At 32.8% G+C, this 19204-nt stretch overlaps 1 protein-coding gene across 5 annotated transcripts in view; it reads right to left on the bottom strand.

The window, feature by feature from the left end:
* Nucleotides 1-8333: 8333 nt before the first annotated feature.
* Nucleotides 8334-19204, bottom strand: part of LOC143245270 (uncharacterized) — a 61860-nt gene continuing 50989 nt past the window's right edge. For all 5 annotated transcript variants that reach the window (XM_076491459.1, XM_076491431.1, XM_076491454.1 and 2 more), the window contains one exon: nt 8334-17871. In XM_076491459.1, the coding sequence (XP_076347574.1) occupies nt 17475-17871 (397 nt within the window). In that variant the 3' untranslated portion in view covers nt 8334-17474. The remainder of the gene's footprint in view (nt 17872-19204) is intronic.

The following is a 19204-nucleotide window of genomic DNA, read 5'->3' as shown; positions in this document are numbered from 1 at the left end:
GATCTGGCTAATAAATAGTAAGTTTCTAAACATTTGAACACAAGGATAAGTTAATGTAATTACACTACATTGTACATTGTATGGTTTGATGATAATATACTGTAATATTTATTGTATTTATCCAAGTTTCTGTTTGTCTACTTTTATTTATCAATCAAATTTTAAGACATAAAATGCTCAACTAAACGTTTTTCTTGCAATCGAAACTCCACGTTTTTTTACTAGAAATGTCTATTTCTTAAATGTTACCATTTCTACTGTAAAGGTGCTATATAATGTGACAGCCAATCCCACTTTCGTCTGTTGGTTCAAGAATTAGGGACGACTGAAGAAGAAGACATCGGTGGAAGAAATTCAGTAAACAAACAACCAGTTAATATCCCACTATGTATTTATGATAGAAAATCTGAAAGTTTCTAGTTATACTTTGCTTTGTATGACAGACTTAAAGCAAAAAAAAAAAGAAATGATTAAAAATGATTAATTGCTAAAAGATTATTTCGGAATCAATAAGCATGTGTTTAATATTATTTGTAACGTAACCACTTCAAAATTAATAAAACTATAACAGTAGCCCCATCTACTGTTTAGTGTTTAAATTAGAGGCAATGTGACTGTTGTGAGACGATGATGAGCATTAGTGCAACGAGGGTTGATTATATTATTTATGTCAGTATAACTGGCGGGAGATATTTTGGGTGTCAGAATGACAGTTTAGAACGATTATAGGTGTCAGTATGACTGATACTGTAATATTCGTCAGTGTGACTGATTTGACTATTTTTATGGGTGACAATGACTAGTGTGAGACCGTTATGAATGTCAACATTACTGAGACTGTTATAGATGTCACTGTGACTGTCTTGAGTCTATATGTAGGTGTCAGAGTAGCGTGTACGAGACCGTTATAAAGGTTATGCACGTGACGTCATGCACCTGGCCGGCTTTGTTTATTCCGCCATATTGGTCCTAATAACAAATTAGTGAAATAACATGACCCTATTTTCAGTTAAATACTAAGAACTGAATCGTGTAATAATACAAGTTGGTTGTGATTCTGTTGGTTGAAAAAAATACAGGGTTGACCTTTGGTTATCTTTGTTGGTATCTCTATGTAGAATAATGTGGCTGCTGCAGTTGAGTTACACTATCATTTTCCTGTTATACACGTGTAACATACAGTCAAGTCCTGACCCTCTAAGTGGGCCCGGCATGGCCAAACGTGTTAAGGCGTGCGACTCGTAAGCTGAGGGTCGCGGGTTCACATCCCCGTCGCGCTAAACATGCTCTCCCTCCCAGCCGTGGGGACGTTATAATATTACGGTCAATCCCACTATTCGTTGATAAAAGAATAGCCCAAGATTTGGCAGTGGATGGTGATGACTAGCTGCCTTCCTTCTAGTCATACACTGCTAAATTAGGGACGGCTAGCACAGATAGCCATTAAGTAGCTTTGTGCGAAATTCAAAAACAAACCCTCTAAGTGACTACAATGTGTGAACTATTGGTAATTTAATAACGGTGTTGGTCCTAATGTTTCAATCATTTTATTATCAAACAAGATCAGTAGTTCACTAATATGAAAATATAACTTATGTTATAACTTGTAAGTGTTGAGTCATTTTAACAAATTAATTACACATTATATTATGTCATAAACTGAGGTATATTTAACAGTTTGTAGGTGGAGCTTGTTTCATAAGAAATGTGAATATTTGGATAGAATCTTACGCTAAAACTTTACTAGTACATGGTCTATGAAATACAAATGCACAAGTTGCGTAACGTTAAAATACAAGCGATGTGTAGGTAAACAATTAGATATATATGGTCTAACGTCCAGGCATAGGTAGGTGAGGTACCCTGTCTTGTAATCTGAGGATCACGGTCTCGAATCCCTGTCACAATAAACATGATCGCCTTTTCACTCGTGGGGACGTTATAATGTGAGTCAATCCCAGTACTTGTTGATAAAATAGTAGCCCAAGAGTTGGCGGTGGATGATGATAACTAGCTTCCTTCCTTCTGGTCTAAAACTCTTAAATTAGGGACGGCTAATTCAGATAGTCTTTGTGTAGCTTTGCACAAAATTTCAAAATCTAGGTCTGACACTAATAGATGTGGTAAACGTTATCAAACAACCTAACAAACAAGTTGATTCTCTTCAGGTAAAGAAAAATGTCAGCCGTCAGCATATATGAAATACTGCTAAGTAAGTAAAGGTAATTATATAGAAGACATCTGGGTACAGTTTAAAATTTTTTAACCAGTTGTTTACCTTCGACTACATTACCAAAACTAACGAGTTTGATACTGTATTCCTAGTCTGTTACAAGACATCTAAACTTTTTATGTATTCAATATGAGGCACTGAACCTTAGATAACTGAAAATATCAAGGTGTTTCGTGTCTTCAATGTCCGTAACCGTGTCTCTGTGAACAAAATTAATGAATGGCCAGCAAAGTAATCTCTGGTCATCACTAGAATTAAGGTTCGCCATAGACATTCCAAATTACTAACATTTTACCTTGTAGCAATGGTTCATCTAAATCATCAGTCACAGCTGTAAACATAAAAGTTTTCCTGTATACAATAAACGTTACAAAAAGTCATCATGTTTACATACAAAAAATGAGACAGTAAAACTAGGTCCACTTTCAACCAGGTCACGTGTACAGGTGTCAGTATGACTTCTGAGACATCAATATGGGTGTCACTGTGACTGAGGCAAATCTGTTATTGGTGTGAATTTTGTAAAATATAGAATTACATCAGTTTACAGTGAACACTCACTTCAACGAAACTATATCGAAATAAAAGATAAATATATCCGTTACAGAATGAGGCATTCCAGTGATATTGTGTTAACTGGTTTGGTGTAGCTTGAACTTCACTTAAAGTTACACATGGGTCATCTCCCCTAGCCTTCCCTAATTTAGTAATGAATAGCGGGTTTGACCGTCACTTTATAAGGCCTCAGTGCTGAAAGGGCAAGAATTTTTGGTGGGACAGGTATTCGAATCAGCCACCTTCAAACTGGAAGTCAAGAGCCTACTCATCTGGCCATGCAGGACTAATATAGTGTTAATGAAGATATACCAGTGATATAGTGTTAGTGAAAGTTCTTGAAAATGTTGATGTATGCTGCCTTGTTTCTCAATTCAAATAAGTTTAAGGACTATCTCAATCTTGAAAAGTCCTTCATCTGAACACATCTTCATAATCCACGTACATGATTATTTTTCATGACCATCGGATACTTTCCCAAATGTGACAAAATCTTAGTGACATCAAACTGCATACTAAATACCAAATAATGATGCTACTGTTCCAGTGGAACCTTATATTCAAGATGTTGATTTTGTTATGCAAAATTATATTAATATAAAATTCTAAATCCTGTGTATTCTACTAAAAATATAAAATATGATCGTATTAAGTCTCAATATTTCAATAAATATAGAAATATTTTCTTCCTCAGATTTTGTTAAATAATAATTAACTATCAAACGAATCAGGTAGGACCGGACATGTCACGAAGAGTTAAAAACTTGTTTGTTAGAATATTTTAAAGAAACCTATCTAATAATAGTAGAGCTATACAGAGATACGATCAAATGTAAATTAGTTAGTACTTTGTACTTTCAGTACATACTTGTATTGAAATTAACAAATGTAAAGACATTCCTCATGTTGGTCAAAAACCAACAAGTATGATTTCAGTACATACTTGTATTGAAATTAACAAATGTAAAGACATTCCTCATGTTGGTCAAAAACCAACAAGTATGATTTCAGTACATACTTGTATTGAAATTAACAAATGTAAAGACATTCCTCATGTTGGTCAAAAACCATTGAAATGAAAATATATCAGACAAACTGTCTGTTCACTGTTTAAATAGTTCAGTCTTTAGTTGTTGTTTTTTATAATTTTTATGTAGCATATCTACAGTTTCGATAAAATCTTATTGCAAAAACATATACATGATTTCAATTATTTGTATCAATAAATAATCTGAACATGTAGATATAATCTCTTTGAATCTCTTCTGAATAAAACGTTTCGACAATATTCTTACCATAATTGATATTTTGAACTACATGGAATCAGATATTATTGTTACATCATTTAAATGTGTCATTATGTCTCTCATCTGCCTTTACAGGTAAAACATACAGGTATGTCATGATGGTAAGTATTTTGCTTAAAGAAAGCCAAATAATTCTGGTTTAAAACTTATAAAGAGAAGGACCAAAATATAAGTTTGTCCATAGTTATTTATATGTACACAAAATTTTATACACATAAAATCTGAATACATTTTTGGTAATGTAGATTTTCAGCTTTACCTTAAATCTGTAATGTCTATATATTTTTTGGAACAAAAGAGCTGTTGTAGGTTGATTGTAAATTCATGAAAACTTAACATTTTCATACACCGTAAATATATTTCCGATAGATATCTCTTCTCATGATGTATTTTTTATTCAGTTTGTGCTCGCCACTTGTCCTAAAACTCCCACCTATTCCTACTTCTTCTGTCGCAATTCCTTCCAAGAAAAGAAGTACCATAAGTGTGAGTCGAGGTATCCGTGTAAGAATTATTACGATACCTTACCTAATCTCACACTGATTTGGTTGAGGAAACAATATATAATTTAACTAGATTAGCACCTTTCGGAAAATGTCCAAATTCATCTCTATGGAATGTGCATCTCTTGTTAGAGGAAAACACATGTGAGAGAACACAATACTCATGAACCAGGTACAGTCTTCCCCAATCTTGAAAGAATGTTTCACTAAACTGGGTGTTAAAAAGAGGATGACATCCTTAATTGTAGATATGATGGTTGGTCCACCTTTCCCATGACAATGTGTGATATTCTAGCCAAGACAGTACATGTAGACTCGTCTATCTCCTTTCTATACCAGACCTCCAGGGAATCAATCTGTTGGAGAAGATATGATGGGGGTTTATTAACCAACAAATATTATTTGGTTGGTCCAGTACCTTTCTAAAACCAGCTCTATCACAAAACAACCAGCAGGAGATTGTACCCTCCAGTTATAACGTTCTCCAGTATACTTCAAAGGAAAAATGATATATGGAAATAAAAAGTAAATAAGCTATATGTTCAGTAAGTCCAAAAGCTACGTTTGAAACCAGAGGATGACAATAGCGGGATGATAATTTGACAATGTGTCTGATGAATAAGTTATATTTAAAGGAGAATAACTGATTGGGAATGTTTTCTGAAGAAGAATAAAGACAGGAAACTTAGTTTGACCAAAGGACAGATGCTGGTGTAGACTGAGTGATGGGAAGGAAACATGCAAATATATAGTAACTTGGTCCGATCTTAATACCATTAATTTACCATCTAGGCAGAATGATGTGGTGCTAATGACCAAAAACGTGACTTTTCTTACTGAGATAGGTAGCAAATTTATACAGACGTTGAGTATTTCACTGATCATATAACTATCAGAACACTTGGATATTAAAAGAACTCACTGTACAAAGGATCTTATAGTAATTAAGTAATGGATACAAGATTCCATTTAAAACAAAAATTTTGGAACAACATTTCAGACTGGTTAATAATTGTGTTGAAAAATACTCCCAGGTTACAAGGATATAAAAAGCAATGTGAAATTTAAGATTTGTGTTCAATTGGAGTGAATTTTGAAACTACAGTTACTTAATAACTATACAAAATAAAACGTAATAAACAGCATGATAAACATTAAAGTAAAAGCATGAAGGAAAATTTTAACACATCATTAAACTATTGTGTCAAATGTAGAGATGAAGATGGGAACTCCCATTCTATTATCTCCTGCTGGTTAGTTCAGAAGACAACTGGTTTTGGAAAGTTAAGATTTTCTTACATAAAAATGTGTTTCCATTAGATATCATTTCACACAGAGATTATATCTTCCTTGAGGATCTGCATGACACTAGCTTTTAGGCAACTCCAACCTACACTCACGTGATTCTTATTAATGGGCAATGATGTTATAGTGGAGTAATATTCGTCTTTCAATAGGAGAGCGACATGAACTCCCTGTTTACTAGATCCCTCTATACTGTTCCACTCACGGAATTTCATTATTGAGGAGGAAATAAGTCGTAATTGCCCAAAAGGACACACAAGCATCAAAAAGCTTGTGGGTCAAGTAGCTGTTTGATAGGAAGAACATGATACAGATGGTCTCTTTTCAGGTTCATCACTTCCAATACATGAGAATCTATACAGAAAATCCACTGGAGAGATGCTCAGTAATGACGGTAATGGATTATCTCGCCACTACATAAGTTTCTCGAGCAAAGTAGGGGATAGGAAAGATGGTTGGATTAAGAAGATAAAGCATTGGGTAGGAGTGAGTAACGATTTGAGCATTTTGCCAATTCACCCAAAATAGATTTTCACCATTAGAAGAATGAAGATATGACTGGAGAACTCCTTTCATAGCTATAAAAAGAGAAGGCCATCTTACATGCATTAAAACCATAGACGACATCAATGGAGATACAGAGCAAACGCTCTGACCACGAGACAAAAATCATAGGAGGCAATGCAGTGTTGAAACAATAAAATATTACAGTAACTGATGAAGAAAAGGAAGCATCTAGATTACTCTGCAATGGAAATAAGAAGAAAGACATTTGAGATATAGACCTTACTATGGAGTAACTGACCTGGAGTAACAAACCAATGAAGGGAATTGAACTTTTCCAAACAAAAACATTGGACAAATTAATAACTAAACGACCTCCCTGGTCATTTAGGGACCAGAAGTAAAACCTTGTAAAAAGGTTTGTAATTTGTTTTTACACCTAAAGCAGACAGAATAGATTCTAAAGAGGATGAAACTTAACAGGTTGAGAACTGACAGTCAGGGAGAATAGGATTGAAGTGAAAGCCCATGTGTAAGAATGATGTAAATCCTTCCGTTCGTTGACATGTGGGATCAGAGGAGTAAAAATTACGACAAACACGTACTTAACGTGTGTGATTCCTAGGGTTTGTCACAAAAGAGAATGACAAAACCTGAGACATAAAAAAACTTGGAATTAGAAAGAGCATGTTTTTTTGTTTGTTTGTTTTTTTGTAATTTCCCTCCAGACTCCACGAGGGGAATATCGGGAGCAGAGCCAAGTACAGTGGAGGAATGGTTGGTTTGAGGAAGAAGAGAGATGATTGTGGTGAGATAATATTGTTGACATATAGCTTCTTCCCTAGATTCAACAGTATCTAGAACGTCCCCAAAATGTCATTGTACAGAAATGTGGCGAGGCAAATGATCTCAGCAATGAAACAAAAAGTCCTAATTACAAATTAGCCAAACAAGTATAGAGAAAACAAAATGTATAGAACAAGTCACAGCAGAGAATAAGATGGAACAAGAATAATTCAAAAGGAACCAGCATCTCTATGAAGTACTTCTGACATGAGATGAAGACATAACACACAAGGAGGTAAACAAGAAGGTTCAGGAAAAGAGAGGGTAATAGTGTGCTTGATAGTTAAACTGAACTAAATAGGTCAGCTTTCCAAACAAAATTCACTAACAATGATAAAAACAAACTGTGAGATTGTGTGATACTCTAGAGTAAGTGTGGTAAATGGGTTTTGGTTTTCCATGTTTGTATAGGAAGTGTTCTGCTAAGAACTACTCAACAATAACATTTTGATCAGTGAATCACAGTGTTATTATTTCATAACAAGTTAGTGTAGAATATTCTGTTAGTTGTCAACATTGTTCATACCGGTTCTACAGTTATTTAAATAGTTCATGTTGAACTTTGACTTCATACGTAGCTTTTCACAACCAACACGAGAAGTGGCCCTCATAAACAGGAGACAGAAGAACAGACGGATAGACAAAACGATTCTAATATGTATAAAACAAATAGTACATAAAGTTCTTTGTTCAATCTGGATTGGATTTCACTTTTCTTTGTGACTTAACACTGAATGAATGTCACAAAATTAAAAATTACAAAGTATTTCTGAGTATAACTATTAATATACATGTAGAATTATGTTTTACTTAAACTTTAAAATTTAATATAAAGGTGTGCACAAAACATCTGAAAGTTATTCATAAGTCGTTATCGTTGTTCACATCAAATTCTATAATATCATAAAATGGTAAGATAAAAAGGTTGTAGTAAGTAACCATTAAGTAAATTGTACGAAAAACGAGACGTGATTAATTAGTATGAGAAGAAATGTAAATTAATTAAATACAATTAAAGTATTTGGAATTATAAATCAATAAGTAGAGTGTCTACTGGAGAAACTTGTCAGGGTTCGAATGTAAACAACCAAGAAAGTTTTCATTCTCATTTGTGACATACACTGAATGAATGTTACAAAACTATAAAGTCCAAATTATTTCTAGTAAAACCGTTCGTATACATTTAGAATTATGTTTTATATAAAATCTAAAATATCATATGTGGGTGTGCACTCAGTATATGAAAGGTGTTCACATGTCGTGGTAGGTTAAAAAAACAACAGGTAAATTAAAAATATAGGTAAAAAAAATATAAAGCAATGCTGTTATAGGGAATTGTTTTTTTATAATTCACAAATTATGTTTTAGTTCCAGATTAGATTGAACCCCATATCATACACCTGGGATTTCTTCTAATATGGCTTGTCCATATTTTCACATAAGAAGACTGCAGGGCCTGTTGCATTGACAAAACCGAACGCCGTCTAGTAGTAAGAGCTAATAAAATATGAAATTGTTCATGAAAATACACAGCAAAATTGAGTAATTCATGGTTTTTTTCATTTATACGTCAACATAGTGAAGAAACAAGACACGGTCTGTAAAATTTAAATATTCTTAACGAGGCTTACACTGATATGGAATTAGTACTTAAAGAAACCATCCACATCAAACAACTTTAACCAACACCGAATCATCATGTAATCTTCATTAAAATTGTATCATTTAAAATATGTACAGCATGTTTTATTGTTAGTAATTTACTCCCTAGGTATTTTAGTTTTGATTAAATTATCGTTGTTTCAGTGATGCACTTTAGTTATTCAGTTAAAAATGATGTATTTTTTATTTTCTTTAAAATAATGAAGATGGAATCTGTAGAATTCTAAAATCTTTATCTCTGTTCCTGCTGTTATATGAAACTGTTTCTTTATCTTCAATATAGTTATCCTATTAATCGTCAAACATCGTTTTCCTTCGAGCACACCTATTGCTAATGCCCTGATATGACAATAAGTAAAAGAACTGTTGTCTGTAAGTTGTGCCTCCGAAAAATGGGATTAAAAAGTAAATCTTGACATTTGCTTTATTTCAAAATGCAAACATTAACAAGTTATTCCAAAATTTTCTCCACTTTAAAAAACCAAACCGAAATTTGCAAAATTGGTTAGCTTATCAGATTTATCAAAAGAGACTATTGATTTGTTTGAATTTGGCTCGAAGCTACACGATGACAATCTGCTTAGCCTTCCGTAATATAAAAGTGGAAGAATAGATCAAATGCACCGAGTGATCACCACTCTTTCACAAACGAATAGTTGGATTGACCGTAACAACATACCCTCCAGTCACACGTCATAAAAGGTGAGCATGTTTGGTAGAATAGACGTTGGATCAAAAACTTGGAGCGAAATATCGACAGTACAGACAACTTATTGAAAAAGTTCATTGTGTACTCTACTAACTTCAGAATCGTTTTTATCACTGTTGATTACACCGATGTACTAAACAAGGGGAACCAATGAAACGAAGACAAATTGCTCGAAGTGAACATGTCCAAAATTTGAGGCTGAACTGACTGACTAACAGCATTTATTTCTTGTTTCATCCTAGTGAACAGAATGTTAACCTAAGTAATTGTAACATATATAATCAGTGTAAATCAGTACTAGCTAAAGGTCTTCACTTCTCTCTTCCTACCAAGTAAACTCAATATTCCTAATTTAGTTTACACTTTTAAATCACCATATAGACACCTAAAAACATTCTTATGAAAGATTAAAAAGTTCTTTATGGACTCAGTAATTTTTTTCGTTATGAAAATACAGGATTCTACTTTTTATAAATCTATGTATAATATTCGTCCTTACCATCTAAGCCTTGAAGAAATATTTGAAACGAACTATCATTAAATAAAATATTCATGTCACATCTTCTGACAATATAAATAAAATGACTACTTGGTCAAAATATTGGTTATTCTTGGTAACTCTACCACATTATCAATGTCCCTTAATTCATTATTATCCAATGTGTGAAACATTTCAAAGATACCCGAGAGAATTTAGAAATAAAAATGTCGTAGAGATTTGACTGATGATGAGAAGACACCGGATAAACCAATTAAGTTGTTTATGTGGATTATATAGATGTAATTATCCAAAATTTACTCAAACCACGGAATAAAAGCAAAATAAATTAATAATACAACGGCATTGTATACGCTATGCATTAAAAACTGCAGCATTATATAATATTTAGGACACACATTTTTGGTAATCGAATATGAAGAATTAATTATGTCATATTTTCTAATCTCACTATTACATGAAGGACACGACGTGTATATCTATGTAAACGAAATAATAAATACACTGTGTCACACTATCTATTAAATTGCACCAGAAACAAAAACGTGTAAAAAAATTCCACTTTGGCATTCTGAATTCAATTATAAAAATAACTATGATTCGAACAACAGAAGAGAATATTAAGCACTCTTCGTATAACACGAACCCTACTTTCACTAGGACTGAACCTGAAGATTTGATATCTTTTTTATCTATGTAATTTATAAATATAGTTTTTAAGAAATGTAGTTTAAAAAACTGTTAATTCTTTCAATTACCGGTACCACATTTAATAGATAAAATGACTCTTTGCATCAACACAATCAGAATACTTTCCAATGCAGTACCACTGTAAAACGAATCTTTTTTCATAGGAAATGTTCACTTTTCTAAATTTTTCAATACGACGCTATCTAAAACATCCTAGTGTTTGCTAACATTAATTACTCAGATTCTCACAGATTGTGGAGAAACGTGAATGTTAGTTATTAATTGTCTAACTTTTGTTTCAAGAATTTAATTCGGATTTATAAAATTACCTTATACCATAAACTTTATACCTAAAAATTGTTATGGTCAAATTACCATGGAATGCAAGGTGAGAAACTTTCGACTATAAAATTTTGTTTTTATTTCCCCACAGTTCGGTATCTACTTTAATATATTGTCACTTTAGTTACCATATGCAAATATTTAATTATATTATGGTTCGATTTTAATCTTATCTTTCACAGTTTGTATTGGTCGGAAGTGCAATAATACTGGTGAATCTATTGTTGTAAAGAAATGACGTAAGCAAAAGAGGAAGAAAATCCAAAAATATAAAACTAATCAGTGAGAGATAAGAGTGGGAAAAATCAGAAGTTGTTAAAAGTAAAGTTATAAAAAAGAAAATTTATCTTTCAAGCTTAGTTAACATCAGGCGCGTAGCCAGAAATGGACCTTTGGGGGGGAAGTGTAGTTTGAGTGCTTGATGCAAGCGCCGCAGGCGCGAAGCCACGCTAGGGGACCGTGGCGAATGAACCCTGGAAATTTTTTAATAAAAATATAACAGAAAAGCCTGAATTATGTATTTTGAGACCACCTGTTTGGCAAATTTCAAAATGGCACAATAAGGTGTTTGTCTTATTTTGTTTGTCATAAATAAATATATAGGCCTATACATATAATATATGACTTAAAGTTATCAGGCCCAGCAAAGTAAGCCTACAGTCCTGTCATCAACATATAAAATATAGAGTCACTCAGGAGAGTGCAAAATATATATATAGTGTCTATATTCTGTATTCAAATATCATGGACTGTGTATATTCAGATTCCCTGGATTTCAAGAATTAACTTCACAAATAAACAGTGGATGGCACCGTGGCTGACTGGCAGCACCTTGGCACTAACCTAGTACCATTGGTATAGTATAGTGAATGATTCACTATAGATGGCGCCAATGGTATTGTGAATGTAACGTTGACAAACAGAAGTTGTGATAAACAATCATTCACTATGTCAAGCCTGAAAAAGCAAAAGACACTGCATGGGTTCTTTAAACCCATTCATGAGGCTGAACCTGTTCAATATGCTGCAGCCAATCAGGTTGAATCAGAATTGTTAACTGAATTGTCAGAGTCATCACTGTGACCTTCTATCAGTGCTGCCACTACCACCTCAGGTCCACTCTGGGACATTGGAAATTACATTTCTGATGCTGTCAGCATTGGTAAACAGGTAAGTCGACTCCTCAATATATCAATTTTATATTAAAAATCATTTAAACACTGATGAGTTTTAGACTGAATATTCATTGCTACTAGTGATTGTAGGCCTACAGCCACAGGATATTAGGCCTGCTCTGTGAAGTACAGCTCTAAGCCTTTCTCTTCGAGGTTATTGTATTCTCATAACAAACTTTCCTATGTGCAAAATAACTTAATTAGAACTATGTCTTTCTGTCTCTTTTAGATGAACGCTGAAACTAAAAAATGCCTACTTGAGAATGCCTGGAAGCCAGGGAGTGATTATGTTTTCCCCCAGTGTGGTCCAAGAAAGCTGCGTTTTCAGCATCGTTGGCTTTCACAGTGGAGATGGCTATTCTACAGTCAACATGCAAAGGGTGCTTTCTGCAAGTACTGCTGTCTTTTTTGCTCCTGATGGTGCTGGTGTTAGAAGCCAGAAATTGAGACAACTAGTGAAATTTCCATACACAAACTGGAAGAAGGTTGTTGAAGACTTCAAGGCACATGAATTGAAACAGTACCACCAAGACAGCAAAGAAAAAGCTAACAATTTTCTACAGGTCGTAAACACAAGTTCATCTGTGCACTTGCAGCTTGATGCAACTTACAAGCAAGAAATTCAACAGAACTGGCAATATTTAATCCCTATTACTGATACTGTATTGCTGTGTGGGAGACAGAGTTTAGCTTTGAGGGGAAAATATGATTCTGATCCAATGTTTGTTGGTGAAACTGATGAGGAGCCCATCAATAATGATGGGAATTTTGGGGCAATTTTGTGCTACAGGGCAAAGGGTGATGTCAAGCTTTCAGCAAGCCTTAAGAGTACAAAGAGGAATGTTATGTATCCGAGTCCTCAAATTCAAAATGAAATCATCAATGCCTGTAATACTCATGTTCTTGATGCTTTGGTCAACAGGGTTAATGCTGCAAAGTGTTTCTCAATATTAGCTGATGAAACAACAGATATTTCAGGCATTGAACAGTTTTTGCTGTGTATTAGATATTTGCATGCCAATGACAACACTGTTGCAATGAGAGAAGATTTTTGGCAATTTATACCTGTTTATGATGTGACAGGCAGAAACTTGGCATTTGAGCCTTTCATAGATATTCGATTGTATTTCTTTTGCCGTATGAAAAGAGTGTTCAATCAGAAATTTGCATTTGACCATTTGTTGTGTGTGAAATATCTGCCATACAATCACAGATCTTTATGAAACTTCACAGGTGGCAACTGAACTTTGTCTAAAAAGTTTGGATCCATGGAGGGTTAACCCCCAAACCCTCCCTTAGTTTGGCATTTTATTGCACAAGGCAACTAGGCTATCTGCCCCTATGAAATTGTATCTAGACTATAAATAAAGTGTATTTCTTTGCTATCACGTGTATAACAGTTTGTTGGTGTAGATCTCAGAACAACAAGATTGAGATGTGACAAGTGATATTTGTCATCTGAAGACTTATATATTTATATATATATATATATATTAAATATTTGTATTATATGAAATATAAAAATAGAAAGAACCACAAAATGTTTTATGATTAGATTATCCATGATGACGAGAAAACCCACTTGTAGGGAAAATTATATATTTAAAAACATCTGGTATGAATAGAGAAAGCACTAATAGAAGAGCAAACAATGTTTCGACCTTCTTCGGTCATCATCAGGTTCACAAAGAAAGAAAGAGTTACTGATTGGTAGTTGACCACATGTTTGAATACACACACCAAAAATATATGACATCCCCAAACCTCATAAACCAGATTGTTTACTATGACTAATAATGTCCACATATGAATCATTGTTCACTACGACCGATAATGTCCACATATGAATCGTTTAATGACAATTTCGGTAAATACATAGCATGGGCATTCTCCAAATATATAACATCAGCCAGCTCATTCATCAAATACTCCTTTAATTTCAAGTCTAATCTAAATCAACTTAATCATAAAGTGACTTAATGGCCAGTTTTGATGTCATATCCTTCTTTACAGATGTCCCAACCACTGAAGCCTGCAAGATAGCCTTAGAACTCTATATCTGACACCCTAACCCATCAATTGACATTCCCAGCAACCAGTTAGTAACCTTCATAGTATTCACCATGAAGAAGACAAACTTCATGTTCAAAAACCACAACTATATAAAAACAAATGGCCTGAGCATGGGCAACCCAGTATTACCAGTTCTAGCCAATATTTTTATGACACAAGTTGAAACACAAGCAATTAGCACAGCATTGCATCCATCACTATACTGGTACAGATATGTAGATGACACGATTGTGGGATACACATCTATAGAACACACATTTAATATTTTCAATTACATTAACTCTATACATCCCAACATTAACTTCACATGTGAACAGTAAGAAAGCAATCAAATATAATTTCTTACCTCAAAATTACAAGAACTGATACAATTTAAAACAGGAATCCACTAAAAAAATCACCCATACTGGACTATACATTCCTTGGGACTCAGCACATGAAACAAAACAAAAACTCAACATACTAAGAAACCAAATAAACACAGCCATAAAACTATGCTCACCAGATAAAATTAACAATGAAATCAACAAAATAGAATAACACTTCATCAAAATCAACAAATTTCTTTAAAAACCATGGAAAAAAATATACTTGAAAACTATTTGTGCTAGCCAATCCTAATTTAGAGCCTTGCATGGTCTAGTGGTTAGGATACTTTACTCTCAGTTGGAATCATAAGATTGCATCCCTATCACTAAACATGCTCATGCTTTCAGCTGTGGGGGAGTTATCATGTGACAGTCAATCCCATTATTCATTGGTGAAAGAGTAGCTTAAGAACTGGTGGTGTTGACTAGTTGCTTTCCTTCTAATTTTTCACTTTTAAGTTACAGATCATTTGTGCAAAAATATTTTACTTGCAACAGATAATTGAAACAGTGATAAAATTAAGGTAAAAGCAATTTTACTTTCACAGAACTCAGACTTATTAATGTACATGTAATTTAATGCAAACTAATATATCCCAATCAGTGAATTATACTGTTGCCATTCATATTTGTGTCATCTTATAATTTCCATTAGTGACATTTATGCACTACATGAAGAAAAATCTGTTACACTCAAACATTGTAAAAATTAATTTTTCTTAACTGACTTTTATCTTCCATTATTTTAACAAATACAATATATCTATACAATAAAATGTTAATGCTGAATATCAAATTCTGATATGACAACAGTACATCTTTTCTAAATTTATACAGGGTGGTCCAAGCTTACCTTTCCTATTTTAAAATTAAATAAGTAAGGATATGCAAAAATACAGTTTTCAACATCTTGTAGCTAAACTCAAACAATTTTTATTCACATGTCAGGAGATTTTTAAATATGCACCACTAGTGACTCTCAGTGCTCTTAACCAATATTTAAATTTCAGCCCATGCTTGCTCCATATATGTGATTACAACATCCATATTCTGATCTCTAGCTCAGTGATGTTTGCTATAGGTGTGCAATACACGATATCCTTAACATACCTCCATACTTCTTTCCTATATTAGCATCTGGTCTCTGCAAGCCGAATGATGCATTGAGTCATTTCTTACAGGATTTCCATTCTAAAGGGTAACACTTTTCACTGGAGTGAAAAAGTATGACAATAAATGTTTAAGGTTGGCTACAAGAAGTTGAAAACTGCACAACTGTATTTCCTTTGTTATTTAATTATCAAATTTCTAAAGAGAGATTTTTCAACCACTCTATATTTATAAAGCTAAAAATTATTTTTATAATCAAAAGTGAACATTAAAAAAATTGTGCTTAAAACTTAAAATAATTTCACTAACTATCTTGTCACTACTCACCGGAATAGTTATATTAATCTTCATTAACACCAATATAAATGTTTTTATTTAATAACCACTTCTTTGCCACACAAGCAGATCATAAATCTAGCTTAGAGTATATATTCATAACAGTACCTTCTTTTACTCCCCTAATTATACAGTAAGGTTTACTTCATATTAACCTAAATGCCATTTATTCTTTATTACTTAACAATAATTAGTACTATTCAATATTCCTGTGTAAACTTTTGGCCATATGTACTTCACTTTATTGGCTTTTTTTATTTTAATCAGTTAGTTTACTATTATAAAAAATATGTTGCTTGACCTGATTATAGAATGACCAGGTTTTTGAGCTTTGTTATTGTGTAAAATGCAAACAAATAGAAGAATTATTTTAAATTTCAAGTATATTTGAAGTATTTCCTTTCTTTTCTGCAAAAACTATATGGTAATTCATTAAATAATCCAAATCCTTTGGTTAACCTCTTGAGTTATTTTTAATGGGATATTGAAAACAAAAAAAGGGATTTTTAAAGAATTAAGATTCGACACACGTAATAATGGTTTGTCACTATAAGATAAAGAATGTTTCTACTATTTAACATCATGTAAATTATCTTTATGGGCAATAAAGCAAATATATGGTGTCAAGGTCCTTTGCCAAGGATATTCCTCAGATGAGAAAAATGCAGCAGTACTTCTTCAGTATACTTAGGTCAATTTAATAATCCAAAATTTTCAAACATGTTTTACAAGTTACTTCACATAATTAAGAAAATATTCAGTTTTAGTTTTTCAGCATTTGTAAAGTGATTATTTTCTTATCTATTTATAAAAGAAGTCAATCAGTTTAGATCTTTCACAGAAACTAGTTTTCTATCAATTGGTGAGACAGTGCTTTGCTTCATCACAACATACACATTTAAATCATGACCCATGATACAAAATTTACACAATGGAATCAGTTATGAGATTATTCCAAACAGGTATCTTGAGCTAACTGGAAGAGTCAGTAGAGAATGACAAAGTGATGTCATTTATAACAAAGATGCTCAAAAAATAAATTTACATGAGAAACAGTTCAGTACAAGAGTCATACACTTGCTGCATACATTTTCATAAAATTTATATTTTAGTTGCTGTCCAAACAGATTGATACATTAGATTTTCAGAAATAACAGTTACAAATCTAGTTCACAAACAAGACTATCAACCTGCAAATTGATAAAAGACAATAATCTTTTCATATTAAAGGGCATTTTCCCCTGTCTTATATAGGTATCATACATCTTCCAGTTTGTTACTGTTCTTGTTTATTTTTCCACCTTTAGGGCAAACTTCACTTTTTACTTCTACTAGTCGAAATTCTCTTAATGGTATAGCAATGATTTCAGTAAGATTTCTCAGTATATCCAATAAGGGGGTGAGAATATTTAAAATAAGTGTTGAAAAATTCCAAAGAAAAATGCCTATTGGATATAGAATACCATTAAAAATTACAGCTAGTACAGGTTTCAGCAAAAGGTCTCCAAAGCGATGAAAAGTACCAACCAATAGCCTCTGAAGAAGACAGATACACAATCCAAGTAATTCCAGGAACAAGGCAAGGATGAAATCTAAAGGAATTTGTATTGCTGTGAACAACTCTCCCCAGAACTGATGCCCAACAGACTGTGATCTATACAACAAGTTTTAATTTATAAAATTAATTAGTTATTCAACAGACAAAAAAATTATGTACTTACTCTATCTCCACACAATTAATATTTAAAATGTTTTCTATTTTTTTAACAACAAAAAAATTTTTCAAAATTAATTTTCGTCATCCACTATTTCCAAAAAAAACTACAGATATGTTCTTAATGTCAGCTGAATTTAATCTTGTCTTAAAATGATGTTTAATTAATACTGCATCATTTCATTAAATGTTTCGAAATTAATGATTTTGAAAATACATTTTAATAAATAGTTTTGTAAAGTAATGTTCCATTTAAACAACAATACACTACAGCCCCATTTCATGTCTTTTAATTGCAAAGATTCATCATGCTTTTCTGATATAATTACTTTGTTAATGTATCATAAGACAATAATGTTCAGTAGATCAATTTGCAAAGATTACAAAAGTGACCAGATTAATTTCGTAGGGTACAACATTTAATTTTAAGTTCAACCTCTCCAGTAATGTAACAAAATTTGAAATAGTACACAAATTTATTCAGGAACTCAAACCCTGAAAGAACATACAAAACAGACAACTTACATAACAATAAAACTCATAAACTTGTATATCAACAGGTAAAAATGTTTCAAACAGTGAGGGTACCCAACTACTAAAACACAACATTATAATCTTTAAAGCTAGATATACTGCATGATTGCCAGGTTGTATTTTGGTATCACTTTAAATACATAGCTTGGTGTGATTGGAAGTTAATATTCATTAACACAATAAATTTCCAGTAACTTTATTTTTGTTTTGTTTGTTGTTAAAAATAAAACTACACAATGGGCTATCTGTGCCATGCTCACCATGAGTACTGAAACTTGGTTTTCAGTGATACGTGCTCTAAGACTTACTGCTGAGGGATGGGAGTACTTTCAGTAAGAGAAAAAACAAACACTAACAATAAGGCCTATAGTTGTTGTGTGTGTGTTGTTATGGCTTAGCTGTATTACCAGTATTCAATAACCTTTACATAAAGTATTTTGAAATAAATGCTTTCAAAACATTCACTCTAAAATCCAGAATTGGGTTAACTTATCTTGAAGACATTTTCATAAAAAGCCACATTCTACAGAAAATATTGCAGGTTTTATGGACTTAGTGATATCCAACAATACAATGAAATTAGAAATCAGAAAAGTATATAAAGCTTCTCTTTCTAAATGAGATGGTCATCAAAACAGCAGCAAGTTGGGGAAGACAGTAACTGGTAACTAATGGCTGAAGTTGTTTAAAACTAATCAGTATCTTAAATACCTTGGTTGAAATTATTTAATAACAACAC

This window comes from Tachypleus tridentatus, chromosome 1 (assembly GCF_004210375.1).
Source record: "Tachypleus tridentatus isolate NWPU-2018 chromosome 1, ASM421037v1, whole genome shotgun sequence".
Classification (NCBI taxonomy): domain Eukaryota; kingdom Metazoa; phylum Arthropoda; class Merostomata; order Xiphosura; family Limulidae; genus Tachypleus; species Tachypleus tridentatus.
This window is presented reverse-complemented; position numbering and strand designations above follow the sequence as displayed.